General features: G+C 38.6%; 1 protein-coding gene across 7 annotated transcripts; it reads left to right on the forward strand.

The window, feature by feature from the left end:
- The first annotated feature begins 280 nt into the window (after window positions 1-280).
- On the forward strand, window positions 281-25436 carry opa1 (OPA1 mitochondrial dynamin like GTPase). 7 transcript variants are annotated; one of them, XM_033965478.2, is made up of 31 exons: window positions 281-474; window positions 912-1236; window positions 1647-1743; window positions 1819-1926; window positions 2759-2812; window positions 3491-3573; window positions 4882-5037; window positions 6046-6099; window positions 6173-6277; window positions 6372-6458; window positions 6532-6645; window positions 6935-7015; window positions 7106-7180; window positions 7249-7320; window positions 7398-7497; window positions 7571-7701; window positions 7819-7891; window positions 8008-8080; window positions 8183-8298; window positions 9175-9239; window positions 9320-9396; window positions 10126-10291; window positions 10848-11000; window positions 12065-12173; window positions 12280-12359; window positions 12445-12585; window positions 13016-13132; window positions 13206-13299; window positions 13372-13482; window positions 24060-24135; window positions 24231-25436. In XM_033965478.2, exons 1-30 carry the CDS (start codon window positions 446-448, stop codon window positions 24122-24124), a joined length of 3111 nt encoding a protein of 1036 aa, XP_033821369.1. In that variant the 5' UTR covers window positions 281-445; the 3' UTR covers window positions 24125-24135; window positions 24231-25436. The 7 variants fall into 7 exon arrangements, with proteins under 7 accessions (XP_033821369.1, XP_033821371.1, XP_033821370.1 ...); XM_055221167.1 differs by having other exon boundaries at window positions 292-474; window positions 4879-5037; XM_055221168.1 differs by having other exon boundaries at window positions 292-474; window positions 4879-5037; window positions 24239-25436.

Genomic DNA, 25436 nt, shown 5'->3' on the forward strand with positions numbered 1-25436 from the left:
GTGCATATGCTCCCCTAACGAAAATTCAATAGAACACATCTAGGGCATTAGGTATGGGACCTTTCAGTAGTGCCAAGTTGCACCTTAGACTGTCCTTTGATTTTGGGCCTTTTTTTTTCTTTTTTCAGAACAATAGTTTTATAGAGCTGGTATATAAAACTGTGTATATTGATTTCCAACATTAAATATAATAATCAATAATATAAATAACTCACCACCTGTATAACTACAGCGTAAGTAGGAACCATTGTACAAGACTGTTTTTACCCGTATTCATATTGAGATGGGACCGGGTTACAGGAAGTGCAGTAGCTGTGTCCTTGCTAGCTAACTGGTTAGTTTGCTGCCTCAACAGGCAAATGTGAGCGAATTGGAAAGATGATTTGAACTATATCTGAACAGAGTTGAACAACATTTGCATTAAGTCGCATTGGATAACTGCGACATGTTTCGTGTCGGAAGCAAAGCTGCATGGTAAGTGTTTAGGCACCACTTCACAGTGGTCATTTTGACAGGTGAAAACAGTAATGTCGCGTTTCCACTTTAACTGTAAGTACTGGCTTTAGATGGCCTCTGTTCAGCCATACCCTAGTATCAATCAAAAAAAATGACATAACAAATAAACTACTCGTTTGCTCATTTATCTATAGAGCAACGCTGCATTTTGTTTTGAATTGCTAACTGTTTATAGGCTATTTAGCTAACATACCCACGATGCGTCAACATCATGGATTTACAATATACATTTTCCAGATCTTATTATATCTGTAAGGTCTACAGCACTTAATGTTCTCTATAGGTGACGTATAATTGGATAATTATTGTATTATATTACAGTTTTTTTGTTTTTATGGAAAAAAACACTAATACTACTATTAGCACTAACGCAATAAAGGTGTATTTTTTTACAGCATGGCCTGCAGGAACTTGGTCGCCACTAATATGGGGGTGAGATTCCGAGTCCCACTGCAGAAGCTGCACCCTCTGTCCCGGGCCATCCATCACCGCTATTCGGGAAATACAAACCCTCAGCGCGCACCCCATCGCACAGCAGCCCGTTACTTTACCTCCATGTCGAGGCTCCCGATGCGACAGCCCAAGCCCTCTCCAGGTTCTGGAGGGCGCAACTATCAGCAGCATCGGGGCTTTTGGGTAGCCCGTCTGGCAGCTAGGTTGCTCAAGCTCCGATATATTCTCCTAGGAACAGCCGTGGGAGGAGGCTACACTGCCAAAAAGGTTTGAATTATTACTATTATTACCCCCCACCCGACTGTGGAACCAATAATTGCAGGTATTAGTGGTGCTTTTGAGGTGTCATGTAATTTATGTGGTATTATCTGTTGCAAGAAGAACTTGAATTTCATATAATTTCAAATATAAATTATTTGTAGCAATTACTAAGAAAGCATTTCATAAATTTAAGTTGTATAACTTTATATTTATTTGTCTTCTAGTATTCTAATATGACCTGTACTGTGGTGCTTTTGTCATACATCATTTAGCCCTCAGTACATATTCGACAAATATATTAATCATCCAAAATTGCAGATTGCAGTGGTTTGAATTAAACCTTGTGAGGAACACCAAAACGGAGTTAATATAAATAATATATGCGTTAATGTATATATTCTATATACTTTATCTAGACCTATGAAGAATGGAAGGACATGTTTCCTGATCTTAGTGAATACAACTGGGTTATTCCAGATTTTGTCTGGGAACTAAGTGAACAAATAGATCTTGGTAAGTTCTAAACTACTCAGAATGGATAGTGTTGGCCATGAATGTCTTGTAGTCAAGTGTTTTTTCTTTTTGCAGATAAAATTGCCAAAGCTCTACCAGAGATGGAAGAAATAGCAAAATTGCTACCTGATTTTGACAAAATAGGAGAAAACTTCACTTTTCTGAAAAGCCTCTTGTCTTCTGGTGAGTTGCATTTTTTCCCTGGACATGTCGCTGCAGTTCCAGATACTAATTTCAAAGTATGTTACTGCACATTCAAGGCATAACTATTATAAGACTATCAGAAAGTCAAATCTGAAAATGCGGTGTAACATCGGCAGTAGGTTTCTTTTGTGTTGTTAAAGACACTATTTGCTGTAATATCACGCATGCATGCCATTCTTGACAGCTGCAACCATTTCACAAACAGTGAGTGCTTTGGAATGTGTGTCTATTGTGTATTTCTTCATACACATTTGGCCATGAGAATGCATATTGCCTAATCTATTCTGATATCGCTAAGTAGGCATGGGACAATATTGAAATTTGTTGTCATGAGTATCATGGTCACAATAATGATTAAAGTTACTGACAGTTTTAAAATGTTGTAAACATTGTAATTATTCATATCCATATAATGAACAGGTTCCACATTTAAACAGCTGTTATAGAATTGTACTTTGTTACAAGTGAAAACAACAATGATCTAGACGACAGCATCATGGAGAAGTAGCTTTTTTTTTTTTTTTCCCCCTGACCATTTCGGTGATGTAATGGTGATTATCTCTGTTTGGTGATTATCAAAATAATATAAAATGTCCTACAAACAATTATTGTCTACTCTTTTTATCACAATAAACAATATTATTGTTTATTGTCCCATCCCTAATGCTAAAGTCATCTACAGAGCTTTCATATATCATTGAGCTATGTTCCCTCTTTGGTCACCACCCCGTGTTTCTGTCTTTTATGATTTTGTTTATCTTGTGTTCTTCCTTCCTCCCCTTGCCCTCTTCTCATGCTCCACATTTCGCAGGTGTGAATTTGGGTAGTCAAGTCAAAGGAGCTTCTGGTCTGCATCTGTTGTTAGGTGTGTAACCCCTGCTCAGATCCTCTCTCTCCTCTTTTTAACCATCATCCAATCACAGTTTCAGCAATATAAATGGTCGGTTTGCATTATTGGAAATGTGCCTTGCCATCACTCTGTTTGGAAATTTAGTTTGAATGATAATAATAAAGAAAACACTATTAAAGGCAGAATAAAAGCATGCGTGTGATATGTCAAACAGATATTGCGTAGAACCATTCCCCTCAAATGTGGCTTCTTTTCCTAATGTGTTTTCTGCCTCCTTTGACTTCTACCCTTTTTCTATCCTGGCTTTTAAAAATCACTTTACATTAAGTGAAATGTAAGTAATGTAAAGTGCTTTTAAAAATCATTTTATATCACTGTGTTTTAGAGCACTGTATTTATTGTATTTGCAAAAATCTGATAAAAGTCCGTAAGTCATTGTGCTGTGATGAAGCCAACCTTGAGCCTAACCCAGTCTTTTGATTAATACAGGGTAAATGACAGTGCTTTTATTTAATCCATAAAACAACAAAGGAGTGTTTTGTAGCTGTTACTAGGTGTGGGTTTTTAATAACGATTCATATGTTGGATTGGAATAATAAAACAAATAAACTAAAACATTGGCCAACTATAGATATTTGGCACGTAAACACATAACAGTATTTATTTTTATTTTGTTTTCATGTTTGTCTTCAGAAACTACAGGTGATCCACAATTGAAAGCATCTGATACTCCAACTACTGTCCTGCAAGAGTCTAGTGACAAACAATATAAAAAGGTAAGAGTGCGCACTACAACTTCTGTGCTTGTTGCCATATACTGCACACTGCGTAAGCATCATTGTTTTATATTGGACAGAAGAGAAAGAATAAGTCCTTGATAGAAATTGTTCCTATATTTTGACAATTTACCACATTTAAAAAGTAATGTGCAATTTCATGGTAGAGGTGGGTGTTACTGACAAAAGATCAACATCTCAATGTTTTGTTTTGTTTTTGCTTATCCTGATAACTATAATCAGAGGATATTTTTGCAGTTTGCAGCAACAAAAAAGAGCAGAAATATCTCTTCACCCTTTATTTGCAAGATTACTCTGCCCCTTTTTAATAAGCTGGTTTTATGTTGTTGTTTTTTACTATACATCATATACTTAGATTTTAATTTTGTAAATCTACCCACTTCTCTTCTCTCTACGGTTTTGATATGAATAAGTTGCATTTCATACAAAGAAAAGACTTCCTGTCATAGTGAGTTTTCATGACTAACATAACATTTATGCAGGATTTATGTGTTTATAAGAAAGCTGTAAATGTCCTATGCTGTTTTTACCAGGTGGCTAAGCCTATGAAATCTTTATTAGTCTTTGTATTCATTATTTGTCACTTGTTTTTTCCCTGCTCTCCTTTTGTCACGTCTCCATATCATTTATGTGTTTACATAAATGTTCTTGTGTCGTTTACCATACATCACATGAAAACATTTCATCATCTACCTTACAAGCAAAGCCTTGCTTTTTTGCAATGAATGTCTCCAATATGAAAATACATCCTGTCTGTGACCAGTATACTGTATTGGTCACAGTGGAAAATCCTCATGATAATTATATTGTCTCATGTTGGAGAATAAACATCAAACTGATTCATGCTGCACTGTATGCTTTGAGCTTACTTCTACTATATTAATGCAATATAGTCCACTTGCTCTTGCGCTTTGCGCTTTACTCTTTCCAGCAGAATCGACACATTCGGAACACACAGGACAAATTATAATATTTTCACTTGGTGTGGATGGTTGTCAGTTGGCTATCTATTGCTCTAAAGTGGTTCTTCATCATAGTGCAGATGTCGTTGGACTGGCATAGTTGAGCATATCTACAGACCTGACAAAGCTTATGTGTGATGATGATTGTGGGAAGAATTGAGATATTGTTTATACTTTAGGGTACACTTTGATTAAGGCCACAGAGAACCTATGACTGATCCAGGGCTCTGTTATCAGTGTTGGCCCAGGTGGAAGAGCAGACCTCTGGAGTGTGTTAGTGTTGTTGCTGCTCGTTCCTTTGTCTCATTTTGACGTGCCCCAGCAGGGTCTGCTTGGGGAGCTCATTCTTATTCAGCAGCAGATTCAGCAGCACGAGGAAGAGGTCCGGCGGGCCGCTGAAGCCAGTAAAGCGCGCCCCCCTCCACCAGAGCCTGCTCCCATTCCACCTCCGAGCCCCAGTCCCCCTCAACAGAAGCGCAAGGTGAAGGTCCTGTCTCACTTAGATGTCCCACCAAACGTTAGAAAAAGACAGTCACTCTTGTTTGATAAAGAAATTTGTTTGTGCATAGAAAGAGCAACTTAGCATTTGCCTGAAAGCTCTTTCATACAGTTCTCTAGCTCTGCTGAGCAAAGTTGAATATAATAAAGAAACAAAGCTTCTGTTAGGTTGCTCTTTAACTAATATAATTTAAGACACAGCACTGACATTTTCCAGCATTAAACAAAAACTTGAAAACATTACAGATTGCCAGTGTTAATACTATGTCAAAATCACTATTTATCCTTATGCATTGGGTTTACAAAACGTTTTATACGCTTCTCCTTACAACACTCTCCAAAAATGCCCTATTGTGAAACCATCAGACTTGTCAGTGGTAGACCTGCATGGGGCCTTGTTTCTAGGCAGGGAAAAATCAAGCAATGCTGTATTTAAAGTGGAACTAGAGCAAACTGCATGGAGTTAGGTTACAACTTGCTGCATGGTGTGAGCCGCACAATGAAAAGGACAAAGCCATTAACAGTTCCAAACACACATGTGCACTACACATAGGTCACCCTCATAATCATAACATGTTGATCTCAGTATGTAGTGAAGTGTTGTGAGTTTTTTGTGTAGATTCCCTTTTCTGTACTTTAATACCTTTGTCCATGAGTTTTCTCTTTCTGTTGCATCATTCACTCTTAACAATTGTAAATTCGTAGTGGTATCGGGTACTTACAATGCAATCAATTCAGCTTTTCTTTTGGGGGATAATTGAGCCATATCCTGTAGACCTGAAGGTGAGATTTGTGCCTGCATTTGTGAATCATTAGTGTTGTTGATTCTGTAGTTATGTACCCGAAATTACATTTTTGTGATTGTTTCTCTTAATTTTGTTCTTCTGTAATACAGTTTGCACGCATTGAACCTGCTGATGCTGTTGGGATTTCATGCTTGCACAGATACTCAGTAATATTTCTGTAGTAAAATGTGTTTGCACTTTTCTAGTCATCAGACAAAGAAAAGGTTGACCAGCTTCAGGAAGAGCTCCTCCGCACTCAGGTAAAAAAGCTTTTATAGCTTGTATTTAACGAAATTGTTGCTGACGTTTTTTGGTTTTTTTTCTGGTCAATAGCTGAAGTATCAGCGGATGTTAGAACGACTTGAAAAGGAAAACAAGGAGTTGAGAAAAGTGGTTTTACAAAAGGATGACAAAGGAATACATCAAAGAAAAGTAAAGGTAAAACACAGGATTTTGATCTATCATGCATTTTTCTCTGATTTACCATTTAAACTGACTATGTGGGCACAATGTTACATCTCCCTTCTTGCAGAAATCCCTTATTGACTTGTATTCTGAAGTCCTGGATATATTATCTGACTATGACTCAAATTATAACACTCAAGACCATCTACCAAGAGTAAGTAACCTTTCTAAAGAATGTTATAGTTTAAGTGTATACAGTATTTAGCATGATGGTTCTGTTATTTCAGGTGGTTGTAGTTGGGGACCAAAGCGCTGGGAAGACAAGTGTATTGGAGATGATAGCTCAGGCCAGGATCTTTCCTCGGGGCTCTGGAGAAATGATGACACGGTCTCCTGTTAAGGTCTGTTGGATTGGTTTTACGTCTGTATTTTTATTCCTGCAGATTATTTTCCTGTTTTTAAATTTGAATTATTAATGTGCGGTACCTGATTGTCAAGCCATGACAGGAGGGAGTAGGTATTTAAGCCATTAAACTGAAACTCACTTTCAGCTAGAGGTTGTTTGCCATTTGCAGTATAAAAGCTGGAAAAATTGACTCTTTTACAATGTACTCTATGGAAGAAAACTGGATTTTTTATCCCATGTTTGTACTCATGTTTTCCCATGCAATTGTTTAAATTGTTTTGTAGGTGACACTAAGTGAAGGCCCACATCATGTGGCGATGTTCAAGGACAGTGGGCGGGAGTTTGATCTGAACAAGGAGGAGGATGTGAGTTACCCATTCTCTACTTGTTTCTTTTGACCATTTAATAAGATGCTGTGTCTTTTGACTGTTTTATTGGTGGTTCTTGTTCAACAGCTGGCTGCTTTGAGACATGAGATTGAGCTCAGGATGAGGAAGAGTGTGAAAGAGGGACAGACCGTTAGCTCTGAGGTGTGGATGTATTTTTTGACTCTCATTAAATTCTCACTTAAATTCTAATCCTGACTTGTGTATTTTAGACAATATCCTTAAGTGTTAAAGGTCCTGGTATCCAAAGAATGGTGCTTGTTGACCTGCCAGGTGTCATTAGTGTAAGTAAAACACCCCTAATCTGTATAACATGTAATAACCAAGATATAGTTATACTTCATCCCATTTTTTGTTTCAGACTGTAACAACTGGGATGGCAACCGATACTAAGGAAACCATTTTTAGCATCAGCAAGGCATACATGCAGAATCCTAATGCAATCATCCTATGTATTCAGGGTAATTACTGATATACAAATCTGTCTTACAGTTTATGTTTTGCTTAAGCTTGACCTCACTGATGTTTTGTTAGATGGCAGTGTTGATGCAGAGCGGAGCATTGTAACAGACCTCGTCAGCCAAATGGATCCTCAGGGCAAGAGGACCATTTTTGTCCTCACTAAGGTGGACCTGGCTGAAAAGAATCTGGCCAGTCCTAGTAGGGTAAGAATTCTGATCTGTGTTTATATGGTTCACCACCAGAGGGACCCTTTCACCTGTAATTTAACTTGATCAGTCTGTTGAGTCATTACAGTTGATGGTGCAGGTTTTCCTTTTCAGATTCAACAAATTGTAGAGGGAAAGCTCTTTCCTATGAAGGCCCTGGGATATTTTGCAGTAGTAACTGGAAAAGGTGATGGATAAAAAAAAACAAAAAACATTATTCTCTGTTAAAATGATAATTATGATATTCATTATTTGTCTTTGTTAGCAACAATTGTTCTAAATTAAATCATTGCATCTTAATAGGAAGTAGTGCTGAAAGTATAGACTCCATTAAAGACTATGAGGAAGACTTTTTCCAGAATTCCAGATTACTGAGGCAAGTTATCTGATTAATTTACTCCTGTTCATTGACAGTATGTATGTATTGTTAATACGTATATACATAAACTGATGGATAATTGCTTGCATATCTGACTAGGGAAGGGATGTTAAAGGCTCACCAAGCAACCACAAAGAACCTAAGTCTGGCCGTGTCCGACTGTTTCTGGAAGATGGTGAGAGAGTCTGTTGAGCAGCAGGCTGATGTCTTCAAAGGTTTGTTTCATACATATGTGTATTTATGGATTTTAACATCCTGTTAGGCAAGACGAGTTTATTTGTTTAGCTCAATTCATACACAAAGTAATTAAAAGTGCTTAAAAGAATAAGAAAGACATTACAATTATAATACAAACAAATAAAAACATAAATAACCATCATAAATTATATGCACCGCTAAACAGAACCGTTTTGAGCCTGAATTTAAACATTGTCAGAATAGAAGCCTGTCTCACATCTTCAGGAAGACTGTTCCAGGGACTCTGTGGATCTAAGGGACCTGCTTCCTGCTGGTGGCAAGTAAAAGATAGTTCACGAACATGTGGGAGATGTACTTTGGTGCTAGGCTATGAAGAGACTCGTACACAAGCAGAGCTGCTTTAAAGTTTGTTATAGGAGACATTTTAAGGACTTTTTACCATTCAAAAGATATATTTTCTTTTAATTAAATAGTTTATCACTATGACGCCAGTCCTAGGTTTTTACTATTCTGAAACTTGTGGAGAGTCATTCTTTTTCCTTTTAATTTGGCTCCAACTTCTATGTAAAGCACACTCTATAATAAAGTTGAACAGGGAAAGTACAAAGGTCCCTTGCCAACAACAGATGAGATTTATGGCCATGAGACTGCAACTCCCACAGGCCCATTGTGTGTTTGATCGATCCAACGCATCAAATCACACAACCATCCACCATATACAGTGCCTGTATGGCCCTACAAACCAGCAATTAGCCTAATCTTAACTGTGAGCTGGGATTGCAGTGCAGCCTTTTATCTCTTTAGAAAATATAACAATTGTTTTATTAAAATTAAATAAATTATGAGTATAAATGATTCATATTTATTGATTTCGTATTACTTTTTTTCACCAGCATCCCGCTTCAACCTTGAGACCGAATGGAAGAACAACTACCCACGTCTCAGAGAACTAGATCGTGTAATGCAAAGATCTTTCAAAACTTTGCTGATAGATATTTCGTTTCCATTAATGTGTTCCACGTTTCTTTATCTCCATAGAATGAGTTGTATGAGAAGGCTAAAAATGAAATCTTGGATGAAGTCATTAGTTTAAGTCAAGTAACACCGCAACACTGGTAAGACGACATTGCATCACAGTTAAATATGCATATGCTCCTTCCTAAAATATGAATATTGAACTGTATGTCATAAATATCCTTGTGAGGACATTAAGAAAGTTGTTACATTACATTTATTCTTGTTAAACGCAGATGAATAGAGCATATGTTGCATATTTTCTGTAACTTTGCAGTACAGGTCACCACGAATTAAATCGTTTCTTGTGCCTTGGCTGCATGAATGTGTATGAACGTGTCGTTATACTTTTTAAATAAGATGTATGCATGGTGCTGTGGCCATCCCCAGTGAGCGTGCCATCAGTTGTCTGAGATCAATACAAGGATGAATGGCCCATGGATGGGAACAGGGTGGCCCTGTTAGCCCTCAAGCAGCAAGCCTGCAATATTGGAGATAGCACTTATTGACAGCAAAGAGTGTGAGCTTGAACAAAGGAGAGTCTAATGAAATATGAGCATGCGTTTATGATAAATGAGAGACACAGCACTGCTCCTCTCTCCAGGGGACCTTGTGTTTTGTCCCATTGTCGCTCTGCTCTGAGGCTAATAAGATTCTGATGCTGCAATTTACTGTCAAATGAACACTCTTCTAAACCACATGTTTTAAAACTACTAAACTGTGTGTTTATTTTTAAATGGATCCTCAAGCTATTGCTTTACACTGTAGAACTGCCAATTAGTAAAATCTTGTATATGAAGATGCACATGCTGTTTTAACTTATCATTCAGGGAGTCAATTCTACAAAAGAAATTGTGGGAGCGAGTTTCAACCCATGTGATAGAAAACATCTACCTGCCTGCTGCTCAAACAATGGACTCTGGTACCTTCAACACCACTGTAGATATAAAGCTGAAGCAGTGGACAGACAAGCAACTTCCACATAAAGCACTAGAGGTACTTCTTTATCTCATTATGATTCATGTTGTTCATATCGGGGCGTGACTGATGCACAGAGAGGAATTTTGGCTACAACTATTCACTTTATTCTGGAAGGTGCCGTGACACTGCCATCATCATTTGGGCTGCATTATTTTGTATGGGGCTGCCAATCTTGACAGCCAATATATTCTTTTGCAGACTACAAAGCAGTTTTAAAGCCTCCCAGAGAATTGGTGCATTGTTCACTTGTTGATGCACGTGAACATGAACATTTTACACAAATCAAACTACTTTATACCGAGGCAAAACTTCTCATTCTCCATTTAAATGAATGGGATTCCTGCTTAAGCGGAAGTGCCACCACATGGAAAACGTGACAACAACACCTAACTTTTAGATTCATATCAGACAATATGTCAGTCGTCATCAGCATTTTTCAACTCCCTTTTTCTTAGGCTCTAAATATAATGCATATATTTTAGCAATACTTTTTTGGCAATAGTTGAGCATGTCCATTCAAGAATGCTCCAGAAGTTGAATGACTTTCTTTTACGACTCTCTCCCTCTTTAGGTTGCCTGGGAGACACTGCAGGAAGAGTTTGCCCGCTTCATGGCTGAATACAAAGGCAAAGACCAGGACGACATTTTTGACAAGCTGAAGGAGGCGGTCAAGGATGAGAGCATTAAGAGGCACAAATGGAACGAAAGAGCCATGGACAGCCTGGTAAATATAATGGAGACTCTTTCGCTCAGTGTAGTAACCACTGTATTTGTATGGTATTACGCAAAATCTAACTTTGTCGTTCCCTCATCAAAGACATGTTTTTAGATGTCATCCATGCAAGTTTCAGTAGTTTAGTGATCGCTCCCTGGCCCTATTTGAACCCTTCTTACAATTAGCCATAATGTTGCTCGACTCAAAACTGTATACAAGCCTGATGCCATGTGTGGTAGTTTAATTAGTGAAAAGCATGCTGATCGTGTTGTTATAGAACTCTCTACAGCAGATACAGCATTTTCAAAACAATAAATGGTAACATGGTGATCTAAATATGTTATGCGTTAGCAGTTAATACCCAATAGAAGAAAAATACCCACTCTTTAAGTGTTGGATATTGGATTTTGTTTAGGGTGTCACGATTTGACATTGCTAGGATTACTATTAGAATGACTTCAGCGATTCCTGATTATTGACACCATGACCAAAGCGCAGTGAAATGCTAAATTCAGTTCCATTTACATTCTCTGATTATCATTCTTCTAGTGAGTATGCGACCAGCTTTATGAATGACAAAATAATGTTAATGTGACCCAATGTGATAAAAAAATTTTTTTAAAACCCTCTAGATTTACTTAACCAAAATCACTTAGTTTTGTATAAACTGTCAGTTTTCTTTTTATCTTTTTAGTTGCTGCATATATTGTGACCTGTATAATAATGATTATCAATTAACCAACCAATTAATCTTGACATCCCTACTTTAGCTTTGTGACTATAACATTTGTGTTTATTTGACTAGAGATACTGTGGTGTGGAGATACTATCACTGTGGTGATAACCCACCCCAAACTAGAGCAAAACCGCAGTCTCAACTTACTCCAAAAACTCCCATAACTCGAATAGAGCCTTCACATAAACTTGTCGGCATAGCAACCAAGTGTCATATACAAAAGCAGTCACATTAACAACAAACGGTGTCAATTCTGAATTTAAAATATCAGATCTGTACACTATAATGTACTATATAAATGTGCACTATTGATTATTTGAGTATTCCTCTTTGTCAGCGAGTGATCCAACACAATACCCTGGAAGACCGCTCTATTACAGACAAGCCTCAGTGGGATGCAGCAATTCAGTTCATGGAAGAAACCCTGCAGTCCCGACTTAAAGACAGTATGTTATTGAAACAGCTCTCAATATAAATAATATGTTCTTCAAGATTTCAAATGATATGCACTTGATTGATTTTTTACATCGTTTTTGCATCCTCTACTTGTAGCGGAGTCGGTAATCAGAGATATGGTTGGTCCAGACTGGAAAGAGAGGTGGATGAACTGGAAGAACCGCAGCCCAGAGCAGGTCAAGATATTTCACACACACACAAATCAGAACCACATTAAATGTTTGATACTTGATTTTTTTTGTTTTTTTACTTTCTCTGCAGCATATCCGAAATGAAACAAAAAATGAGCTGGAGCGCTTGCTAAAACTTCATGATGAACACACGGCATACTTGGCGAATGACGAGGTGACAACAGTCCGAAAAAACCTGGAAGCCCGCAGTGTAGAAGTGGATCCAATCCTGGTAAGATTATATTTTTAGATTTAGGACTAGGGATGGTACAATTTTTATATTTTCACTGATATCCAGTATTTGTTTTGCTCATGTGATCAGTGACAAATATTTGCCAAAGCTGGAGCAAGGCCGATAAAATGTAGTAAAGTGGTAGGAAAAGTAATGTTAAAAAGCGTAGTTATCTGGGATACTATATGTATTTTTTTATTATTCATGTAAAAACCTACATCCAATTTTAACTCACTAAATATATTTACAATTCTGACCAACTGGGAATAACTAATTGTAAAAGACAATGGGCAATTAAAAAAAAACAAAAAAACATTACATTTACATATTTTACTAATGTCAGTATATGAAAGAATCTCACATATTGGCCAGTTATTTTTGTATTCTGAATTGGGAAGTCTCTTCTAACAAATCTTTGAAACATCAACAGATCAAGGACACGTGGCACCAGCTGTACCGACGGCACTTTTTACAGAAGGCACTGTCACACTGTAATCTGTGCAAGAGAGGTTTTTACTATTACCAAAGGCACTTTGTCGATTCTGAGGTAAGAACCAATCATTTAATTGAATACACTGCCTTTATGCTGCAGTGTTAAAAAGTATATTTCCTACCCACAGCTGGAGTGCAATGATGTGGTCCTGTTTTGGAGAATCCAGAGGATGTTGGGAATCACAGCCAATACTCTCCGACAGCAGCTCACAAACACTGAAGGTAAGTGTTTCTGTTAGAGTAATACGAGTTTTGAGAATTGAAAACTGATTTTTTGCTCTGGTCTCTCTTCAGTTCGGCGGTTAGAAAAAAATGTTAAAGAAGTGTTGGAGGACATCGGGGAAGATTCTGAGAAGAAAACTCAGCTCATCACCGGCCGCCGGGTCCAGTTGGCCGAGGACCTCAGTAAGAACCTTTTTATTGTTTTTAGTTTTGAGAGAGTTTTGGATAATGGATGTAGTCAATTGGTTGCGTTCACGTCCTAGAACTTGAAGATGTCGTAATCTCAGATGGTGGGCAAGGGCCTATACAACTCTATATGACACCTATATAACCTAATTATTTGTAAGGGATTGGGTCCACAAACTTGGAATGTTGATCTCATGGCTTAAAGTCCTTTCAGTTGTCAAGCCTTAAGAGTTGTATATTGGCATCACTCTCTGCAGCTAAAAAATATTTCACTTTTGCTTGTTTATGCTGTTTTGTTTCATGTGCATAGGCCTATGCCAGTTACTGGGCCTATGACAGTTAAACAGACTAGAATATTGTGATAACTTGAACCTAATAACGTTTTGACTTAACTTTTTTATTGCTACTATGATTTCACTCTATTTCTTGGTGGTGGGTGTCAGTAGTGTGCCCCTATTTACAATATAACGGCACATACTGTATAACAAAATGTATTTATTTGTGCAGTGTGATTTTTATGGAAAGTAAACAGTGCTAACCTCAGTTGATTCCACCTTTACCAGCATTTTGTGGTTATCACAGCAGTAGACAAGTTTTATAATGCCACAAATGCTGTTATAGTATATGTTAAAGGTTAGAGTTGGGTATATGGAACAAGGATGTTTTTACCCAAGAATGTGGCTGTAAATTAGTAATGGAAGCCTGAGGAGTCTTGATAATTAGTTTTAAATAATAGCCTATTTTGGACTGTTGACATATAAGCAGTTTCATTTTCTATGAAGGTTTCTGTGATGCCTTAATGTTTGTGAGGAATATTGTGATAAACTCAACAAAATCTTTGGATTTTTGGGAATTGAGAATTGTAAAAGTTGCTACAAGAAAAGAATAATAACAAAAAAGTTTTCATTTCTAGCTTGACTGAATGAATTATGAGAAACTTTGAACTGCTTCCTCCTCTCCAGTGTCCAGGGTTCATATGGCTTCAGGCCCAAACTCACCTTTGGTTAGCAAATACATTCTAAATGCTTCTTGTTCTGGCTTGCCTTCTTCTCTGTTTTGCATCTTTTTGCCCACCTGTCAGTGTCACCTGTGTCCAGCTGACCTCAACCTTTACCTCCAACTTTTAGAACAAATAAAAGCACTCCACTGTCATCTATGAACAGAATATGTTTAGACAGGGCCAGGCAGTATGGCAAAAAATGGATCATGTTTTTTTGGGATTTTTTTTTCTCCATTTTCAATGTAGGTTTTCTCTTTTCAAAAACAAAATTAAGATGGCGTTCAATATTGAATTTATGAACATGAACAAGACAGACAGTGGCATTGAACTAAAAAAAAAACAATTTATTCCTCCCAAATCCAAACTCTTCTCCAAACAACATGCTTTTATAGACGGGATTGGACCTCTCGATAAAAAATAAATAAATAAATAAGAATTGACAATTAGACATTGAATCTTGATCTCAATTAAAATGTGATAAATTTCCCAGTCCTACTTGTAGGAGAGGAAATTTTGGGAATAATGCGGCAGCAGGATTTTAAAGAGAAGAAGTGTGTTACCAATCCCAGTGCGATGTCAAAGCTCTGATGACCTCGGGTGGTGGAGCTCAGGTTACACCTCCAGGTCAGGTGTGTGCGTCAGTGAAAGCGGCGTTAATGAATGGCGCTCTATGGGGGGAGAGAGAGAGGTGTGTGAGTGGGGCGGCATGTGCCAGACCAGCTGTATGGCACTGCGCCGTCTGGAGCTCAGCCCAGGTCTAATGCGTCGCCACAGGCTTCTGAGGGGACCTCTGGGAGGTTGCTTGGCTGCTTTGCTTCTCTTCATAGAAAACCGTTTGAATGGTTCTGCCGGAAAGGGCACGGTAGTACTTGGTTTGAGAGGGAAAGGAGTATTGAATATCACTTAGAGTTCACCGTCAGGAACATAAATTTTGACTGGACCATAAATTCTTAACTTCTTAACTTCATGAGTAAGAAGTGAACGCCTTTTTACTTTCAATAAACTTAAATTAGACATGTGTAGACTTTTCATTTTATAGTAATATGATGTCTGTGTAATCCCTCAGTCATCCAGGTCTGATCCATAGCAAAAGACAAAGATAATGTGATACAACTATAGAAGTCTGCCTCATTCTTCTCTACACAGTATTATTAGGAGTGTTTCACTTATGACCCCTTTTTACTAGGCATGTGGTAAATATTAATGAAATCAGTTGTTTTTTCCCATCCATTTATGTTTAACACAAATAAAAAACTTTGCTGTTGGTATTTCATTGTGAGGTAATTTAACTTGGCATTGTGTGAAGTGCATGTTAGGGCTCTGTTTCTTATGTGGTATACAATAATTCTCTGGTTGTCCGAACGTGTTTACCGTAATGCCCTGTGGGCCTTGCTCTCACTACTTTTATCTGCATCTGTGTTTGAGCTTCCTCCTCCTCAGCGATCAGTGCAAACTCAGCCCCAAGTGCAGCTCTGTTTGTTGTGGAGAATGACACATGGCTCAGTTGTATGCACCTGGGGAAACACATTCTTGATTATGAACCATAATTAAAGAACCTAACTCTTTGCATTTGTGTGATGTGCTTATAACACTGTCAAACATCCTGATGCCATAGTTCTCATATCTTGTGCATTACAAACACCACTTAGCATATGACAGAACTGAGAGCTCCCACTCCCCAGAGGCTCAGTCCAAGTTTGTATTTCCCACAGAAGAGTAACCTCATGTCCTCCTCTGAGGCCAAATGATCCATTCTCTCTGTGGGAGGACCACATAAACACCAGATATACTGCTGTCACTCTGCTGGCACAGATGCAGTCTTAGTGTTTTATCTCATCTTCTCCCTCTAGTGCTATGTGTATGCGGCTTCTGACTTCGCACATCCACCTATTGTCTATTGTGGGCCATCTAAGACTGTGGATCCCCATAGACCTTTATTTACATTCACCCAGGTCCTAGTTTTTTCAATAACCACTGATGTTTCCTATTTGTCCTTTTATTGAAGAGTTCTGTTCCAGTTGTTTCATATTACTATAACCACCTCCAGTCTCCAATTACATCATTCTTCTTCGCAGTCCTGTGTTAAAAGCATGACTGATGTTAAAAGCATGTGACATCCCTCCCTCTCTTTCTTCCTCAAATTTTATCCTTCTGCTTTAAAGACAGTCCATCAAATCAAATATGTGTATGGGAGAAAGGCCTTTAGTTACAGGCTCATACAATTAATGTAGTTAGTTGTTTGCATTTTTGGATGATAATTGGATTTCATTTTAAATAATGGACAATAGAAGGATGTTGAAGGATGTTGAGACTGGTGTATAAACAGACCGGATTGTCGAGACAGGGTGTGGGAAACTGGATAGAGAACAGTAGATGGGTTTGAGTGAAGCTTCTGTGTGTGTGTTGTTTTTTTTGTTTTGTTTTTTTCCCTTGCACAATGTGGCCACTAGAGGGCGTTTTTCCCTGATCCTCCTGTCACTCACACGGTAGAGGCTCACACACAACTCAGGTTTGACAGATGAGGTGATAGAAGAACAATACATTCTCTAAACCTGAGATCGTAAAGCACCGTATGTAGTATTATCTCTTATTCACGTTGCACCTTTATAAACTATCTCTTTTATCGTCTGTGTAATCCTTCAGTCGTCCAGGTCTGATCCATAGTAGAAGCCAAAGTTAAATCTGTCAACTGAACAATCTCCTACAACTTTTTGTCCAGTTGACAGATTTAACTTTAGCTTCTACTAATCTCTTTTATCATTCGCTTTGTGACTAAAGGTACACTATGTAACTTTTTGGTTGAGGATACACAACCTGCTTGGCTCCAAGGAAATGTTAATGCTTTGGTAGTCCACAGTATGGCATTAAACATTTCTATTTTGCAGTTATTCAAATACAGTTGGTCTCCTTGGAGATGGAGAAGTTTAATGTTATGGAATATTCCTGGCAAAGCAATATCATCTCAATGGAAGCAGATGGCAGACCCTCCACCTCAAAAGTTGCATAACGCACCTTTAAAAACAAATTATGCCAAGAGTACTTTACAATTGTGGTTTTGTTTGGTAATGCCACACAATTTCCAAACACGCAAAGCATTTTTTATGAACCTTTAAAATTCCACACAGTAGCTGCAGATTGTAATAAAGTATATGAAACAAGTAAGCTTTGTTCACATTGTCCTTCCAAGTGAAACAGCTGCAGTGACTCCAGCGTCCGGCCTGAACAGACATATTGTTGTGGTGTATGGTCCAGGTGTGTTCTCTGTCTCTTCAGTGTAATATGAATGTGGTCCTGGTGTGTGGTGTCCAATGCAGCTGGAGAGGTGAATTCTCCTGAGGGCAGCACACAGGCTTGTCTCTGTGTTGTATTCAAAGTACGACTTGACAATACTCACTTAAACTTAAACTCAGTATTTTTTTTTTTCTAACCAGATATTTTTTGTAATTCATCAGAAAGCCATCAAATGCACCTGTGATTGTATCTGGTGAAGTTCAAGCATTGCCCCATAAGTGATTGGCATGTCAGTATATTTAATTAGAAATATCTTATAAGTTTTTGATTTTTATAAACTCTTTGATTGTGGCTGTTATTATTTACAATGTACTCAATATTTTGCGTACTTTCAGACCTACTGTTTTGATTTCATTAACTAGGGATTATTTTAGTAGTCGATTTAATACTATATATAGCACGACTATTATAGTTTGATTAGTCAAACTATTATATATCTAACACATTTCTTCATACATTTCAATACAGACAGGTAATATGGTATGTCAAAACTTCTAGATGGAGAATGTGCGTAATATTGATAACAACTGTTATGTTTTCAGCATTTTTATTTAATAATTCTGCTGGCTGTGTTATTAAATGTATTTTAGAAGGTGTGTGAATCTGTATAGTCCGGTTAACAATGAATGATTATTAGACTGTGTTGTTTCTTTACCATTTTGGGGGGATCCGATCCGACACCGATACTTGGCCTTAGTGTGCGCATTGATACTGATACCAGTCTGATACCGCATAATGTGAAGAAGTCGCTACCCAAGGCTACTCAATTACAGTAAAAGAGCAAAAAATAAATGACGTTGAAGACTAGAGTTATTCTTGTAGGCTTTATTTAGAGCCTCGTACTAAAGTGTTAGTTGTGCTGATTTAGGAACGTTTACTTTCCTATTTGGATAAAAACAGCAGTGAGGCTTGTAAAAAGTCACTCATCTTTGCAGTACATGGCTAATTATGCAGAATAAACAAAGTCTGCATTATTGCTGTTGTCAGGCTTCACTCTCCATAGTTATTTTAACAAGCTGAGCGTCCAAAGGCAAAATTATGATACCAAAGAGGTAACACACATGTCTTTTCTGTCATTGTTAGCATGTTTTAAGTGCCTTCAGAACCTTCACTGTCTGCTTTTAACCTGCTCTGAGCATTAGCATTAACCACAGATGTCAGCAGCAACAGTCCCATCTACGGGTCTTCATTCTGAAAATGCAAAGTGGTATCAGGTGGGTGATTTGGTCTGATTACTCGCCAATATCGATACCTGAAACACGTGAGGTATCAGAGCTTTTGCACATGTCAGTATCAGAACAACCCTAGGTAGAATAGTGTATGAGTATTTTTAACAGTTGATTAGTCTCATTTATTCATATTAATTGTTTTAGCCCTATTCTTAACCATATATTGCCTACCTCTATTTCAAAATGTTCTGCTCCTTGTAAAGAGACTACTCTAAGTACAAGAATCATCTTGGTAGAGATGCATCCAAGCATGAGAACTTGCAGCATGTCTTCCTCCCATGTGCAACACCTGTGGCTGAAGCTGCACCAGGGATTATGAGCAGATCTGTGCTTAAAACAGTCTTGACAGGTCCACGTCCCCGGGCCCATGTGGCGACCAGAGATTGATTGCCACTTAGCCTCAGCGCCGTGCTCTGTGTGAGTGCAAAAGGTGAGCGCTGGAGTACGTCAGACTGCCTGCATCTCTGCTGACTAGTCTGATTTACAGCAATGTCTCCTAATGTCCGGTCAGTGCTTAAAGAGCAAAATGGGAACTGCTGCTACTTGGATTTGTGGTGGGCAATATTGACAAAAATGTATTAATATTTCTGTTGAATTAGATTAAAAACAATAATTAGATAAGTAACCAATCAAGCATGTGCTAAAACTTGACCTGTAATTTCTGAGGTTCAAATATCAGACAAATGAGAAAGTACATTCATAACAAGAGTGCAGAATAATACATTTTTGATTGTAGTTAATTTGAATAAATAACTTCTATGAATCATTATAAATACAACCCTATTCAACTCCAATCTAATCTTGCTCGAGACAAATAACAAAGTTCTTCAGTAGTGCAAAGAAAAAGTACCCACAAGAAATTTTGACCCCCAAAAATGATTGTTTCATCATGTATTGAACAATAAATTCATATAGTAATTATCATGACAGGCCTATACAAGTTAAACAAATTTTGCACATCATCAAAAACATTTTACAACATATATTAACTTGTAGAATGTAGACATTTATTGCCCGTGTCTACTTGGATGTATTGAAATATCCATACATGTGTGCCCTTTTGCCATTTACTTTGTTTACTATGTCTTAAGCATAGTTTCAGGTGGAATTATTGTGTCTAAAAGCACATTGTCACACAGATGTCAGTTTTACAACCCAGCACTATCAATTTGTCTCGCCAAACCGTCATGGTAAATAAAGCCTAAAGTGCAAGGCGGTACACACCTGGGACAACTCCTACATATTTATCTGTTTTTGTTTGGTCTGGCCTTCGTCTGACCCTAAGGTTTACCCCATTTAGACCCGGTCCCACACATGACTCTTGCTTTGCTGTACTCTCCCAAGCATCTGTTTTGTAGATACTGGCTTTGGCCTGATTCATGGATATGTCACTGACACAACATTTGAGGCCGTCAACATCCCCGCTCCCCCAGTGTCCAGATCTCCCAAGGCTTCACTCTCATAGCGTGAGCATTCAGATACAGTGACAAATCAAGCTACACTCTCTGTTTGTTACATTAAGACAATGTGAAAGGGGAAAGAACCGAACAGTTACACAGTGAGTATGGCAAATCATCACTGTAAACTGCAACTTGGACCAATACAACCTTTCATGAATTATGACATGCTGTGTCAGAAATCAAGCTCTGTACCCACACAGTGCCTCTCCAGTGACCGCTTAGTGAACTGTATACTCCACAGATTTCAGAGCACTGTGCTAAACTACAAACTTGGCACCAGCTTCATCTGCTGAAATCTTTCTGTTGCCACTTTTTCATAATACAGCCTTCTTAATGGTTCCCTCCCTTTCACATTTAGTTAGGGTTAGGATTAGTGTGTGACCACTGGCCAACATCCTTAGGGAAGAGATTCTTTTTTTCTTGGGCTTCTCTGTCTTCTCTTTCTCATCTTGTACATAGTTTCACTTTACCTCTGAGCGGGCTGCTTGTCCACTACTGCCATGCACTTTCACAGTCTAATTACAGGTCAATTAAAGGCTTTCTGGCTGCGCTCTCCTTCTGCCAGTGCTCTGCTGTAGCAGGCTTAACGGACTACAGAGCAACAGTGAATGAGATATCATTTCATGTGGAGATCAGCCGAGAATCGGCCTTAAAGAGAGGATTGTGGGGGACAGGCCCCCTCTCATTCACTTTATGGGCCGGAATCCCTCCACCCAGTGCAAGCCTCACAACAGCTAGCATCTTAAACAAGAGGCCTCTGGGATAGAGGCCAGAGGATTATGGGAATATTCATGACCAGATAAAGGATTGAACGGTTGAATGCCTGTGTTTTGGGGCTCATCTCTTAGGTAAACAGGCTCCTAAATGGACTTTTAGATTGCTGCTCCCACAACTCTGTAAGGAATAACCACTGTCCAGTGTTCCTTTGCCACTGTCTTTTGGTGGTTAACAGATGGTGCAAAGGGAAATAAATATCAGTTTCTCACAGTTTTGCGCGACAGAATATGAAGGTTTTTAAAGCCATTCCCATTCATTCAGGGCCTCCTAGGGTCATAAAAGCCACTCAGCATCCATTTAAGAGTGATTAAAATCCAAGAAAGAGAGAAATACATTTGAGTGTCTCTAATTATTTGCATTTATGCCATCAGTGTTTGTTGTGGGAAGAATTTCAGTAATGACCAACCCAAAGCACTGTAAAGTAATTTATTAGAAGATAAAGCTTACACTGTACTTTACAGATATCAGAATGATGGCTCCTGAGAAGGTGATGGTTTTAGTATTTTTCTTTCAACAGCAACAAAAAAATCTAGCCTTAACCCTGAACTGTTGTGGGATGTTGGGTGCTGCTCAGTCTAACTGTGATGCCCTCACTCGTTTTCTTGGTTCTTAGTTTTCTACTGTTGGCATTAAGTGTATGCGGCACATTATGCTGTGTACTTTTAACAAGCTTAAAGGGGAAGAGCATCAGCCACATTTAAACCTCGTTCAACTTTGAAGCCTGATCTGGGGGATTTCCCACATTTTACAACCCTGACAGTAGGTCCCTCCTCTGCTCTTCACACACACACACACACACACACACCCACACACACACACACCCACACACGCACACCTGATGCCTGTAATCCCTGGTTTGAGCTGAGTGCGGTTGGCCTGTGGGGGCAGCACACGGCCTCCGCAGATGCACTGGTCCCTTTGAGCCGTGCCCTGCGGTGGGCTGAGCTGGAATGGTGTAGTGTGGAGTTATGTTTCATTCAGCCTCACACCTGCTGCACAGAGTTGTCAGCGTGCCCCTCACAGGCCCCCTTAATGCCTCCATTAGGTGTTGTAATCTCCCCTGAACTCCGTGCCATTTTGCCTGAGTGTGTTAACGGAGTATCAAAGGGTAGACTTTTTTTTTCCTTGCCACCTGCCAACAGGGAAAATGGTCACGTTTACATAGCCTCTACCTGCATCAGGCACACTTTTATACCAGGGGATACAGATACTGAAAAAAGGAGCTCTGGTGGGAGGTATCAAACCTACAATCTGCCAGTCTGTGGGCTGACACTAAGCTACATTGTCATGCCGTGCGTGTGTGAGAGGGAAAAAGAGGTTTAACTGTATGGCTCAAGTGATTGTTTTTTTGTTGTCTTATTCATAGATTTCATTTTCGTGTTAGAGCGCCATTTTGAGGACTTTCGACATTCTGAAGAATATTTAGTTTTGAATTCTTAGTTAGCAATAGTTCTAAGTCGTCATCCCTGAAACCCACGGATCTTTGTGTTATCCAATTTCTCTGCTCTGTACTAAAGTTTCAGCATGTCCGTGTGAGTGTGCCTGCATCTCCCATCATCCCCTTTGCTTTTCATCCATCAGAAAAAGGATACGTCTACAGTCGTGCTCCCATCAAAAGCGCTGGTCTTGAACCCCTGCATGAGATATTCAGTTTCCCTCCAAGCACGCATGCACTTCTCACCTTTATGCCAATCTGAAGTGGACACATTATATATATTTTGTTGGCCTTAACTCTACACACCACTATCATTCACCCTATAGGTCTTTTTATTACTGATCTCCTTAGGAAAATAATTGACAATGGGTTGCCTATGGATCTCGTGTGGTGGATTGATCAACACAGAGCGCTGCTAGTTTGTTCTTCAGAGCCCCTGTTTGAGTTTGTGCTTGTGGGAGATCCAAACAGATTAGCACAGTTGACAGTGAAGCTGGGGATCCAGCCCTGTCTGAAGCTTGCAGCTGGTATTGGGAATCCTCGCTTCCTTTTTTGGCCTGCGACTTCCTTCAGCCACTGTTTATCCAGTGATTAAGACTACTTTAGAAGGCTTGTGCATCTCGTGTGACAGTACAAGTCCAGTGGAATAGGCCGCTCTTCGCAGCCAGTGCCGGGACAATAGGAGGGTGATGGTGAAAGGAAGCGACTGTTTTTCCAGTAGATTTTCTTTCATGTGCAATGTTGTTGTTATGGTATCTCCGTGTGTCCATTAGCTATGTGCCCGGGAGCTATGGAGAAGAGAGGGTGGGATCTTTTGATGTGGGCTGAGCAAACTGGGAGAGCCTTCATCATCAAATGTGTGAAGAGGGTCTGCCTTGAGCTTCTGCTGTCACTGTCAGTGTCGACCATCTGGTGTTTTGCTGTGGAGGAATTTCTACCTTCAACCCAACTCTTTTTATTTTAAGTCATTTGCTTAAAGGTCCACTTTGTAACTTTTCTGCTGATCGGTATATCTGTGAGGAGTGCTTGAAATGCTCCATGGTATGGCATTAAAGTAATCTATCTATTTTTTGGTTTAATTATAGGAGTTTTATTGCTTGAAAATACTTAAAACATGCATTCTTACTGTGAGGATGAAATGGAAATAAATATGTAACCTTAAATATGTACCCATACTAATATATTCTACCAGCTGACAGTAGCTGGTAATGTTTGTCCACTGATCCGAAGGTTGGCGGTTCAAATCCTGTGTCTACGTACACTGGTGTATGAATGTGTGTGGGACTGGATGAGTGATTCCTTGATGTGAAGAGCTTTGAATGCCTTGAAGGTCAAGAAGCGCTATATAAAAATGTGACCATTTACCATTTATTTTTTTGCAGAAAAAGTACGAGAGATCCAGGAGAAACTTGAAGCTTTTATAGAAGCACTTCACAAGGAAAAATAAAAACATAAAAGGTACATTCATTAAATTCATAGCATCTATAAATCTAGGTATTATTGATTTTAGTGGTATTGAAAATTGCTTGTTTTCTTTTATCTTTTCTTGATAGATTTGAAGGTCAACCTGGATCGCCCAACACAATGCACTGAGCAAATACAAGACGAGCTGTAAATGACATTACTCCCTGACCTTTGACCCATCTCTCAGCTGATTTTAACCCCCATTTTCTCAGACACACATGGGAACATGGAGCTGGATATCTATATTTACGTCATGTGTTGCCATCTGAAGTCTGCAGAACAGTTGGACTTGTGCACAAAAGCCCAAACACTGTCACCTTGAGGATTGCATTACACGGTGTTATATCATTTAATTGAATAAATGAGGACTGAGCGCTCTTCTATTTGTCTGTGTAGTACTGTATGTCCATGTATGTCTTTTTCATAGATGTGTTGGCACTGTTGATGATTGGTGAAATGGCATTGAATTTGATTACCTCAGTGGTCCTAATTAATTCCTTAAATTTACGGGCTTATTGTTATTGCGTTATTGCATCTCGAGCACTTATACGTTTTCGCCGTTTTGTTTGACTTCATTGTTTGGGTATCATTACCTCAATACAATCCACTACAAATTGTTCTTTTAAACATAATGCACTTTTTGTTTTGTCATCCTGGATTGAAAGTAAAAAAATGTGTGAGTTCAAATTCCCATACAGAGTGGGATGGCATGGATATAGTCAACTGAACGCTCAAAACATAACATTCATGTTTAGGATTAAAGATAAAAATTACTATGACATTACTATATAGGTATTCCACTCTTTTTGGCTGGTTTATTTTTGCCAAATGCATACATTTAAAAACAGGCCTAAGACATGCTTCAAAGGGTGAATGCCTTTCTCAGTTAGTACTTTCTTCAGTGCCAGAAGTGTCCATGCTCCCCCCTTTCATCCCGCCTCTTTGTACTTACTTTGTACCTAGACTTCTCAAATATCCCATGCACTCATTTCCCTTTCCTACTTTAGAAAAATCCATGTCATTGAACATATTGACCCATGTGTATGATGGAATATAAACATGGTATATGTACTGTGCATTGTTGTACAGATAATAAGAACCAATCGCCGTAGGATCATGTACAGCAGTGTATGCACAATATGTAACAGAACCCAAGTGAACCTGGCTTGAGAAATCTTGTTTTAAGATGTAAAGATATTGTTTGCATGTGGCCCCCCCAAGAAATGTGCTTTATTTATTAAATTGTGTTAAAAAATAAAATAAAATACTATTACATTTTTCGTAATGTACCTGTT

The sequence above is a fragment of the Periophthalmus magnuspinnatus genome, chromosome 4, assembly GCF_009829125.3.
Source record: "Periophthalmus magnuspinnatus isolate fPerMag1 chromosome 4, fPerMag1.2.pri, whole genome shotgun sequence".
NCBI lineage: Eukaryota > Metazoa > Chordata > Actinopteri > Gobiiformes > Gobiidae > Periophthalmus > Periophthalmus magnuspinnatus.